Here is a 13,013-nt window from a genome sequence, read left to right as displayed (position 1 = left end):
TTTTTTTTTCTTCCTTCAAATAAAATAATAGTTTTTAAAGAAATCTGCTAAGTAAACTAACAAATAAGCCAAATTTTCCAATATTGCAATGATTTCAACAACAAAAAAGATGAAGAGAGCAATAATAATTTTTTTAATACCATGAACACTTAATTACATAGTTATATAAACCAAAAATGCAAATTATAATTTTAGTTGTTTACTCCAACTTGACTTACCATTTGGATCCTCAGTGGGTCTTGACTGGCTGGCAGATGGCGGATTACTTCTTGATGGGCCTGGATCAATACGCTGTATAAAAATACATTGACTTTTAATATACATTTCCTTGCCATATGAAATAATGAAACAAAATTGTTGTAATTTTTTATGAAAGCAGTATTTAACACTAAAAGAATGCTTGAAGTTAAGATATGTATTTTTTAGTTATAATGCTATCTCCCCATTCCAGTTGTTTTCCTCATTAAGTTAAAGAATTTAATTAACAGAGCAAAATGCAATAAAATATTTTCTTAAACAATACAGTATACAGAAAGACACACAGCAGTCAAATAAGATCGATTTTACTAATGTATTTGCATTTGCAATTAAAATTATTATATACACACACCTCATTTTGCAATTTTTTTTATTTTATTTATTTATTTATTTTTTGTTATAGCAAACCAGACAACAAAAATGCACAGGACAGAATTTTATGCACAAGAATTTTGTTATTTGACTACGAAAATTAGGAAGTTATTCAAGTAAGTTAAAAACCAAGCCTTTGTCTTTAGAAATACTCACATTAAACAAATAATCCACAGCCCGATCAGGATTATTAAAGCTGGCACACAAAGCTCGCTCAACATCTTCTCTTGAGAAGCCCAGCTCAACAATGTGCTGAACTAACTGTTCATGTTCAGCACATAAAATGCGGTCACGCTCAGCAGAACTAAAAAACATGATGTACATGCTTAAATAGATAATAACAATTTTATAGAGAAAAATTTCATGAATTTGTATAAATATTAATAATGCCTTAAACGCCAAAGTAGTTCATCTTTCCTTGAATAGCTTCAGCAAACCTAAGGTCTATAATCTTGGTCTAAGACCAATGATGTCTAATGAGATGATGAAACTCAATGTTTAAATATTACTGTGCTATTTTGATTAAGACATAACACATAAAAAATAAAATGTGTATTTCTTGAGATGTTTATAAAACAATTAATTTTGGGAGTAAATTAAAAAGATTTTTTGTACTAACAATGTAACGTCAATAATGTGTACGCCAATAATGTATACACGATTTTGTCTGGAAACGATTTGCCATCAACTGGGAAGTTTCATCATCCCACTCCTATATATATATATATATATATAAAGAGTCCTTCATGAACGAATAGGTCAAAACGAATGCAGCATTAAATGAAAAACTAGTCAGCTTGCCATTTTTCTGAATATGAAGCTAGTTTGAGAACAATTGTGTGGATACTGCTGTTCCCATTTGCAATTAAGTGGAACTTGCTAATCTCATTCATGAAAGCCACATAGATAGTTTAACACAGTCAAGGACAGTGCGGTTATAGAAGTCAAATATTTATCCCATCCATAAATACAAATTATGCCTATACCCATCAATAAAAGAAAAATCTGCAAAAATATGTTTTAGTTGCCATACCCAACAAGAACATTACTAAATAAACTTTTCGAAAAAATCACTTGAATCCAGAAGATAAATACATGACTTTGTAGTTCTGCCCACATTTTAAAACTTCCTTGAACGTTATAAATTATTGAATAATGAGATAAATACAGCAACACAGGCTGTTATCCCCTGAATGCTGATCAGCGAGACAATATGGTTCCGGAAATTTCAAATTTGGCTAAACTCGAACGAAAGGGTTCGCTTATTGCGGTTGTATGGTGAACACAGTCAGCAACAGGCTTCGATAACAAATAATGACGCTTATTAACACACAGAAGATAAATCACAGCCGAAACGTAAACAATACATAGCAGCCCACAAGTAATAATCGATAGTAAACAACAACAACACATAAAGCGGCCAGACAGAAAGCAAGAGGAGGTAATCAATGTACCTATTCACTAAAGTCTCTGCAAAAGCATGCTTATCTCCACTATCTCCTCGCTTTAGCTGTACCAACTTCCGACTTACTACTATACGACTAGCTAATTCATATACGACTCGATGCTACTTCGATACTTATCCCCAAAACTCGGCTCCTGGTTCCATTTCTCAATCCACTAATTGCTTGAGCTCCACCCAATGCTGAACTTCACTGATCACTTCGCTGAACTGATCCAACTAATTCGTCGTTGATTCGTCGTTGAGTTTTTATATTATTGATATTTCGCATCTTTTGATTTTTATAGTAAGGTTTTAACTTAAACATACCAATAAAATCTACTTAAGTGAAAGGCATTACTTGAAAAATAATATGAAAGGAATCAATCATATGCTAATGGCAAATAAATTCAATGGATCTGTTCTCACTAACAAAGCAGTAATGTAAAGTCTTAATATAAAAGCTTAATTTACACTGAAATATTAACTGAGCATAGTTGCCTTGATAAGCATATATACCTTTCAAATCAATAGCAATCTATATTAATTTAACTACAAACATTAAAACTATATGAATTAAAGTGTATTGTTTTCACAATTACCAAAATGTATTTTTGTTGCTATCAAGAAAGAATTTATTCCCAGATGCAATAGCATAAACTACAAATTGGAAAAATTTCTTAATTTTTTTTTTTTTTTGGGGGGGGGGGGTCTTTCCTAATTTTTTATTTCACCAAGGTGCCATTCTTAAAAAAAAAAAGATTCTAAGAGAATATTCATACATATAAATGTTAGTTTCATTTACTAAGAAATTATTTTGCAAGACTTTCTTTTTGACTGCAATCTAAGACATCTACATCAAGGAGGTGTTATGGTTTCTTTTTTTTTTTTTAAGCAGTAATGTACACTGGTGTAAGAAAGTAAGAGAATTTGCATATTTTACCGAATTGCATGAAAAGAACTGAACTGAAGGTAAAACCACTGCTTCTAGATAAAAATGCAAATGCTGCACGGTTAATAAGTAAGCGTACACGTGTGTGTAGGTGGAGCCAGCAGAAAAACAGGCTTTATAAGCGCGTGGAGAGTAAGACGAATTTCGTTCGCTAGCACACATTGGCGAATATCTTGGTGTTATTTTGCAGCAATCGATGAAAGTCACATCGGAACAGTAAAAATGAGTAACCACCAACGTTTAGATGATGGAATGAGGTGGCGAATTGTGGGTAGGTTAGGGGCAGGCCAATCACAAGACCAGATAGGCAGAGAGTTTTATTTAACGCCCAGCGTCGTGTGTAACCCAGTTCCAGGATACTGGATCCATCGAGAGAAAGCCTGGGCAAGGTCGTCAAAGAGCGACGACGGCCAAAGAAGATCGCCATTGGTACATTTTAGCGAGGCGTAACAGAGGGGCTACAGCTTCTCAGCTCTCTCGGGACCTGAATGCAGCCACAGGAACCATGTATCAAGGGTGATTTGTTCCAGAGACTGAATGAGAGAGGATTGTTTGCCAGAAGACAGGCTGTTTGCGTCCAGCTCACGTATACGAACAGGAGAGTCCGATTAGCATGGTGCAGGCAACATAGTGATTGGAGTATGGAGCAATAGGCAGCCATTCTGTTCACCGACGAGTCCCGTTTTAGCCTAAACATCGATTTTCGCCGTACTTTCATATGGAGAGAGACAGGAACTCGCTACTTACCCTCCAATGTCCGCGAAATCGACAGTTATGGCGGTGTAATAGTCTGGGCAGGCATCATGTTAGCTGGCCGCACACCTCTCCACGTCTTTGACAGAGGCTCTGTGACTGGTGTGAAGTATAGGGATAAGGTCTTGCAGCCCTATGTTCGCCTTTTCCGGGGTGCAGTGGGCCCCGAGTTCATCTTACTGCACGATAACGCGAGGCCACATAGAGCTCTTCTGGTCGACGAATTTCTCGAGAGTGAGGATATTCGCCAGATGGATTGGCCAGCCAGGTCTCCAGACTCAATCCTATAGAGCATGTCTGGGACGCTCTGGGGAAGGCAATTACAAATCGCAACCCCCCTCCGAGAACCATCCAGGAACTGAAAACAGCGTTGGTGAATGAGTGGGACCAATTGCTACATGCACTGATAAACTGCCTTATTTCCAGTATGACATCACGTTGCAAGGCGTGTATAGCAGTAAGAGGGGACCATTCCTCCTATTAACCCATTTCTTTTGTGTATTCTGCAACCGCTGTTTCAAACCTTCAAACTTCCATGAGTGTTACCCATAAACATGTGTGTCTATTACAACTGTTGAATGTTTATTTTGTTTGCATTATATAAACCTATGTTCACCCCAAATTTTATTAAAATCCGTCCAGTAGTTCTGGAGATCGTACATCAAATATGAAAATTCTCTTAATTTCTTACATCAGTGTATTTATTTAAATAGATAAAAAAAAAGCCAATTATTTTAAATGGTTTTTTTTAAAATCAATAGTTATTTGTATGCAGATATTACATAAAACTAGACAGAAGCAGATGTTTATTACAAACATAATATGTTGATTTAACTTTACCTGCATAGAAAATATAAAGTTAAACATCAAATAGGAAAAGAAAAAAACTAAGCTAATGCTTATATTGTGGGTAAACATTTTCAAATTTGTTTGTAGGCTATTTCCAAAATAAGGATAGTTTATCAAGAAAAAATTTAAGGTTGTGAAGAAAAAAAACTTTAGAAATAAATGTATTACATTTTCATACAATAAATATAGGGGGGGGGGATAACTGCTATTGCCAAAAAATGAAGCTTCATGTATTTAAAAAAAAAAAAAACTTTAACTTCACAAATGGTGCCCTCACAAGAAACTTTCCAAGAATAATACAAAATAACTACACATGTATTCCATCACACTTCCAAGATTATGGCTTCTATCTATATTCAATACAATTGGAAAGTTCCAATTCAGTCAATGACATAATGGGTCACAAGTAATAAAGGAAACGGCCAATTCGTTTGAGAACGAGAAAGTCCGACACATTCCTTCTAAAAGTCTTGAGTACATCAAAATGATGAATAAACAATTTTGAGCTGGATCCTTTATTTTTTCAAGGCAAGGCAAGGTGCTGTTTACAGCATTCTAGAGTACAGATTTTTTTTCTCCTTAACACATTTGTGCTACGAGTAGAAAAGATGATAGTGCAAAGTTGCTGAGTCAAAACTGTGCGTGTGTGGGGAGAAGGGGGTGAGATAAGATACACTAGACAAGCCTCCACAACAAGATGGTCAGAGATGCCTGTAATTTACCATTATCCTAGTGAAAAACAGCCTCAATGCAATAGGTCACTTTTAAATATTTCTGGTCAATTCTCAATTTTTTTCTCAAATTGAAAAAAATTTCCAATTCTCAAACTTTCTACTTTATTTAACTAAATTATCTATTTGATTAGGAGGCAGCAGCAGCTGCTTAAAATAAAAATGCCTTTCCAATTTGAATAGCAACAGAACACAACGTTTCGGGATAGTATATTTCCCTTTCAAGTGGTTTGTGATGACTCATTTGAATAACTACATAAAAATTTTCACTCAGTACTGTATTGTTTATCATCACTTGCGTATTGATACCCTTCTATTGTGTCTGAGTAATGAATCACATGTGGAAATTTGGTGAACAGATGCAAAAACGATCTTTTCAGATAATGAATATTTCAAAAGTTGAAAACAACTATCCAGCATTTCTATATTGCTGACACAGGGAGCTATCAGAAACTTCTCAAATCAATACAAAAGTTACCTTCTCAAGATACATTTGATTTTATTATATTTTCAAACCAATATTTTATTAAATCCATGAGAAAATTAACTTTAATACGTCTAAAAAAGTATTTATTCAAAAGAAGACCAAGCTAATTAAATCAGAATATATTTCATCTGTAATTCTTCAAACAACAATGACCAACTCAAATGATCTGAAGCAGATATCGCACAACAATTAGAGAATTTGTACTAATTTTGGCACTGTTTGATTATATGACACACACACAGGCTTGGAACAAAAAAAAAAAAAAAAAAAAAAAAAGCAGAACTTTATAATACAAGAAATTGTACCAGACATAAATACCAAGAAGTAAAATAAATATAATTAATTGAACAATAAAACGAATAAATTTATACAAAATGTGCAGGAAATATTCAAAAATGTTGAAGAATTATTTCATAAAAAGAAATTAAATAATCTCAAGAATGACACAATTCAACTCCAAAATTCCATGAAAATATATCATGTTTGTAAAAAAAAACTAATTTAAAAGTCATACATTTAGTATTATTAAAAAAGTGTTAAAAGTATAAAATTGCTGTGTACTTTTTTAAAATCAATCGGGTCCCTTATATAATAAAATAATAATTAAGAATGAATGGTTTTTAAAATCACTTCCCTAATTAACAGTGACAAATAAAAAGTTTCATTTCTTTTACAATTGAAAAAAAAAATAACAGGGGGAAAATGTTGCAACAAAGCTACAATATAATAAGCCTATTAAATGAAACTACAAATCATTAAATTAGCTCCTAAATAATAAGTTTAAAATTAAAAATTACTCAAGAAAAGTATTATCTTACTTTTCATGAAGTATTCAATGTCACATTCAAAAGGGAAAAAAAGTCATCAAAACAACTCAAATTGAAAGCAATGTTTTTGAATTAAAAATAAAACTAGTAATGCCTTTCTCTTACTTAAAAATTTTTAGGAAATATAAAGAAAAAAGATTGATAATCTACATCCAGTTTCATGACACAACGCCATTGGAATAAAAAATAATGTAAATGAAATGTCAATTTAACCAGGCTTTTGAAATATTACAACGAGCAATTATACTACAAAATTATTACCTGCTGCTTGATGCATCCATAGATGTACTTTCAAGAGGATCTGGTTCTTCCTCCTTAATAACAGGTCTCCTGGGCTATAAAGACAAAGGAGTATGTATACATAAACATGCCTATTTAAAAGAATGACATTACAAAAAGCAATACTACTTCAATGAATCAAAGCTGAAAACATTTCACATATGTAAAAAATTTCTTGGAAAATGTATTGTAAATCAGTATTAAACCCTAAATTATTAAAATTATAAAAACACAAGATAGAATTTTGTAAAAAGCTGTGTAGATACATTATTCATTTAAAATTTGGTTTAATCAATTCACTATTTCTGATTTAAAAAAAACAAGTTATATAATTTCAGTAACGTTCAATTAGCTGAACTCTATCAGAGCCAAAATTTGAATATTGGTGATACCCCATTACAGCAAGAAATCATCACTATGATTTGGTAAGTCTTCGAGCCCCAATAATGAACCATAATTCCAACTGCAAATGCCTAATCAATGCTTTGCTGTATATTTCAAACACGGTACTATAAAAGGTTGTTGAAACTGTAAATTAATAAAAGTTTGGATGCAACTCCCTTAATAAAATATATCCTTACTCCCTTACTCCTCCCTTTATTTATAATATGCTGTTGCTTCATACTCGCACTATAATGTGTAGAATGAAAACTCATTTTATAAATTTAAGAACATTTTTAATAAAATGAGGCAATATTCTATATTATTTTATTGTACTGATACTGTAAAATTTTATAAAGGGAGTAGAATTCAAACTTTTATTAATTTACAGTTTCAACAACGTTTTATAGTACCATGATTGAAATATACAACAAAGCATTGATTAGGTGTGTATGTATGTATGTGTATAAACTTTAATAAGTGTAACAATGCTGTTAATTACTTTTAAATTTAAAGCTATTTTGCAAAATTTTTTTAAAGAGTGGAAAAAAATTGAATGAAAAAGGATGCAAGTAATGTGCTTAAGCCAAAAGCATCGCTTAGTCGTTTTCCCTTTTCTGCTGTTCCAGGCACATAGAAGAGAAACCACTCTCGGAGGCCCTGCTTATACACACTCTTTAACAGGAATATCTGCAGAAGCATGGAAGACAAAAGAACCAATTTTGCATCTTTAACTGCAACATTAATGTTATAGGCAAGAATTAATAACAGACTTACAGTCTCCTTGTACACAAGACAAGCTCTACCTAAAACTCTTTACAGTAAATTCTTCAAAATACCTATCAATCTCTCACAACAACTGCTCCCCCCCCACAACACAGTTAGTAGATGAAAATTCCACTTGACTGGAGGGAGAACAATGCAATTCACAATATGGTTCCAATCTAAAGAATCTTGAAACACTAATAAAATGGTATCATTATCGCAACAGATAATGTCACATCTTCCTCTGTGAAAAGCAAGTATTGCATCTGTGTTCAGAGAAGGTGCTTAGTGAATTCCAAAATCTGTGCCTTTTTAGATATTTATTAACGATAACATGGGTATATAGATACTAACTAAACTATTTACAAAGCTTTAATTCATGGCACTCCTTCCAAATTCCATCCGTTGGGTTCCGTGCCTGCCATACAAGTCCATGTTTTCAGGGGTGGCACATGAAACACTATGTAAACAAGAGACAGAAGCGCCATCTATGCACAATCCACAACAGCAAGCAGAATGTATTTGTAGAAAACAAAGTCACCAGCTCGAATTACATTGTCCTATAAATGGCAAATGTGAATAGACAAACCCTGTAAAGAGTCCCCCCCCCCCCCGAGGAGTCAGGTTGATTTCACAGGCTTTGAAAACAACATATTATCCTAACTAATAAATCTGAAAGGAGAACAGTAATCATATCAAACTTCTTTACTAAATATTTCTAGCATACAACACATTTTGAAACAATGGATCTCACTGTTTTCCCACCCCGTAGAATTTAAAGTCTCTCTCTCTGTCAAAATTATTAGTAGTATTTGAGCTCCAGCATCAGTATTTTTTTTATTAAATAATGAATATTGTTCGATATATAATGTTTTATCAAGAAAAAGTACTAGCATTTTAAAACCTCTGTTCTCCTGTTAATATAAAGGTTTACATTTTCCCCTCTGGTGATGTTGCATTTATCCTTACATTCTGCTAGAGTTTATAAACTTCCATCACGTTCATTTAAGAAACATTTTCTTGGATCATTTAATTACGATTCTATTAGCTTCTAAAATTTCATTTCAATCAAGGCCGCCTTTCTCATATTCTTCAATAAAAATTTCTAATTAATCAAAAAATCCATGCCACAAGGTTGATAATTTTGTTGTTCTTTGAAAATATTTATAATAAAAATTGTTTTGAATGGCAATGAGCTAGAGAGCTTACATTTTTTCCCTATTCTTTAATAACTTCATCTCCATTGATAACAAAATTGTTATTTGTCCATTCTTCAGAAGAGAAATGTATCTATTTCCAATCATATCATTAACAAAACAACCCCTATTGGATTCATCAAACCAGGCATGCACTTCCCCGATTTTCTGCTTGTTAAATACCTAATTTTCTTTGCTGTACATAGAAACTCTCCAAGGTTTTATTTTAGTACTCCAAAGCAACACGGTTCAGGAGACAGTCTTTAAAATCAAATTTCTCCAAAATCAATTTGACAAAATAGATGCGAAAAGGCAGGAAAGTGTGGTAGCAACTATAATAGTAGTGTTCTCTATGGGAAAAACAAAATTGACTACGGAATAAATATCCATTCTGTCCATGCCAGTTGTATCTCTAAGTTGTTAAGACAAAAGACCAAGGCGGCATTATCTGGGGGGGGGGGCAAGTGCTTCTCCTACAGCAACTGTTTACTCCGCCACAGTTGGCAAAAGTATTCACCACATCAAAAAAGTCATGGTGAGCATTTCATTAACAAATATGATAATTTAAAAACCATATTAAAGTTTATATATTGTAAACAAGTAATAGTTTAAGCTACATTTCGTTGATAGAATGGCAAGTCAATAAAATATCGCATTTTGTTGATAATTTGTTGGCCCACTGGGAATTCAATGTGGTGGATGTTCACAATGTTAAGTCCACAGATGTGCAGACATCTGATTAAAATGCTATTCATTCAACTTACCATTTCCACTACTTCAGATTTTCTTATTTCATTTTATAAAGTATTATTCTGCAAATATTATCATTATCCAACATTATTTATAAATTACTATTGCTCTATTCGATTCATTCAAGAGTAATTCATTTTTGTTATAATTGAAATATTTTATAAACATTAAAAGCATAGATCCAAAAGATGAAGAACACATTCCACATTAAAGTTCAATTAAATATTTCTATGATCATACTACAACAAAATTTAGGTGATTTATTGTTGCAACCTATGCTTTGATCTATATACTAAAACCTGGAATGAAATATAACCCTATTTTTTCATGAACTAGAGTTTAGTGCAATTAAATCGTCTCATAAAACTCAAATACTGGTTATCTTTTCATGGCCAATAAAAGAAACAGGGAATTTTTTTTTACAAGTATTCTAGCAAATTTTTAATGACAGAATAGGTCAGTACCTGAATAAAGACATACACAACAATGAATAATAGTAATACATATTAATCTTGCATAATTTTCAAGATTCTGAGGACATGAAATTTACTCCTTAATAAAGTTGCTTAAATGTTTAAAAAATCATTCAGATTTCTTAAACATTTATTTGTAATATCTGTTTTTGAAAATTTAATGAAAGCAAGATTTTGACACAGACTCAAATAAGCAATTCTTCATTCTTCAACTTTTTTTTTTTTCTCTCCCCATAGTTGTCTCCTCCTGGTGAAAAGTTTTTAACTGTTTTTCAGCAATACCATCATTTAGCATTGCTTGTGATAAATAAGCAAATTTATCATGAGGACTGCATTAGGACTTCTACCTATTGTTGGTCATATTTTTGAATAATATAAATAATTTTGATCAGAAATACTGCTATTAGAGATTTAATCTTCTCCCTTTGAAATTTTATTCTCAAAATTCAGCAAACAACATACAATTTTGACTCCACAATTTCTTTTCCTATTTCAACATCCTCATCAATATGTATAAAGAGTAATAGCCTAAAATTTCCTTCAGAATTAATGAAACAATTGCAAGAGAAGTCAGTCTCCAGGTTAGATAAAATGGCAAGAATTAATTAACATAGTAATCAATTAGTTGAACAATACTTATAGCATGATTACATTTAATTTTTTAAATAATTCTTTATGTAAAAATTCAAACCCTTTCCCCCAAAATTTGTCTTCTTCAATCCAGGTTGACTACTTTAATCAATCATTCAGCCAATACAAATATAAACATAACATAAAAATTGTAGCAAGAATCCTATCATAAAGTATCACTTGAAGTAAATGCTAGTTAATTACAAAGTGCTGCTGTTAGCAACCAAACTATAATACTCCAGTTTTTCTAAATTTAGCATTTCTTATTAAATTGCTAATCTGCATGGCCTAATTTACATTTTATTGTTTGCATGCCTATCTTATTACAATGCTTAGAGCAATTTTAATGCACAAGTAAATAATAAAAGAAATGGAAGATGAAATTTAATTTCCATATAAATAAAATAATACTTTTATAAGATTTAAAAGTGATAAAAGAATGAAAGCTAGTATATGAAAGTTATTTACTTTGGTTATGTACAGAAAAAAGGATCCTGATAAATTGCATAATGAATTGAAAAAGAATACATACCTTTTTCACTACCAAAATCACAAATTTCTTCTCTTCCAGATCGTAGTCACAAACTCGTTTAGTATCATGAAGGAATTTTCCTGTAAATGAAATTTTCAGTTGTAATAAATGTATAAAGGAAACAAAAAAAAAAGCAAGTTGTTTGAAATTATTTCAAAGAATTGGATATTTCTTCAATTTTGACATATAAAAATAAAAAATTCCAATTATAACACCATGGCTTCATATTTTCTTTAAAGAAAACTCCCTTTAACCAGATAATCTGCTTCTGTATAAACAGATTTTTTTTTAATAATATTCCAATAAATATTCCAAACGAGTAGGTGCAGGTTTCATTATAATTACAAATATAAGCTACACTTCTTGGCTTTCACTTTCAATCTTTATCAAGAGTGTTTTCTTTAGTATTGGGTATTTTGATTTTTCACGACTTAGCCATGTAAAAATTTAAAACTTTCATCATATTAAGACAATATAAATTTTTTCTCACCCCATTTTTATATTTATTTAATGCAAAATATACTACATATTTCCATATATAAGTCAAAAATTTTTGGAACTTTTCCCAAACATAAATATGAGGGTGAGTTTTTATGGAGAAGCTAATGATGTAAAAATGTGGATACTTTTCTGTTAGCCAGGCACAGGCGATAAATATCACCAAATATAGCACTTTTTATTTCTATAGCTTATATTTCTTAAGAAAAAATTAATTTTAAATTGAATGTTATTCGTTTCGTTGGGAAGATTTTGGGGGTTTTGTGAAAATGTATTGCTTTATTTTCGAAGTTGTTCATTATTACTGATTTCCTGCACTGTCGCCACAACGAATTGCGAAGTTCTGTTTCAATTACAGAAAAAGCAGAGCAACTATGCTGTTGCAGGAATTTTCAGTAAACACGATCACGAAGTTTGAAATCCGTCGAAAAGAATTTCTATTTCAAGAAAACTTCTACCAAACAAAAAATGTAACAGAAAATAAGACTAGCATAAATACAACAAATCATATACCACACAATAAATGAATAGAATATATGTGCTAGCTTTAAAACTATAGTTCCACCTACTCTACCAGCTTGGCGATATTTTTGCCTTAATGGCGTCATGTTTGAGCATCAAAGGATTTTACTTTATCATTTCTATTTCAATTTATATAAAGGTTTCGAATTTTGGATAAATTTTTGAAGAAAAAACACATTCGGAAATATACAGAATTATATTTATGCGATTGGAATGAATTCAATGCAATGTATTTTTCAAAGATTCATTAATAAAAATGCATTAATTTTTGAAAATTAGTTCATTAACTAAAAATTCTTTGCCTACTTCTCTTCTGG

At 31.6% G+C, this 13,013-nt stretch overlaps 1 protein-coding gene across 2 annotated transcripts in view; it reads right to left on the bottom strand.

Moving 5' to 3' along the window:
* LOC129958436 (UV excision repair protein RAD23 homolog B-like) overlaps positions 1–13,013 on the bottom strand; it is a 50,357-nt gene that overhangs the window by 20,178 nt on the left and 17,166 nt on the right. For both annotated transcript variants that reach the window (XM_056070927.1, XM_056070928.1), the window contains exons 3-6: positions 11,677–11,756; positions 6,932–7,005; positions 787–934; positions 219–291 (exon numbers count right to left, since the gene is read on the bottom strand). In XM_056070927.1, coding sequence (XP_055926902.1) covers positions 219–291; positions 787–934; positions 6,932–7,005; positions 11,677–11,756 — 375 coding nt within the window. The remainder of the gene's footprint in view (positions 1–218; positions 292–786; positions 935–6,931; positions 7,006–11,676; positions 11,757–13,013) is intronic.

This window comes from Argiope bruennichi, chromosome X1 (assembly GCF_947563725.1).
Source record: "Argiope bruennichi chromosome X1, qqArgBrue1.1, whole genome shotgun sequence".
In the NCBI taxonomy this organism is placed as follows: Eukaryota; Metazoa; Arthropoda; class Arachnida; order Araneae; family Araneidae; genus Argiope; species Argiope bruennichi.
This window is presented reverse-complemented; position numbering and strand designations above follow the sequence as displayed.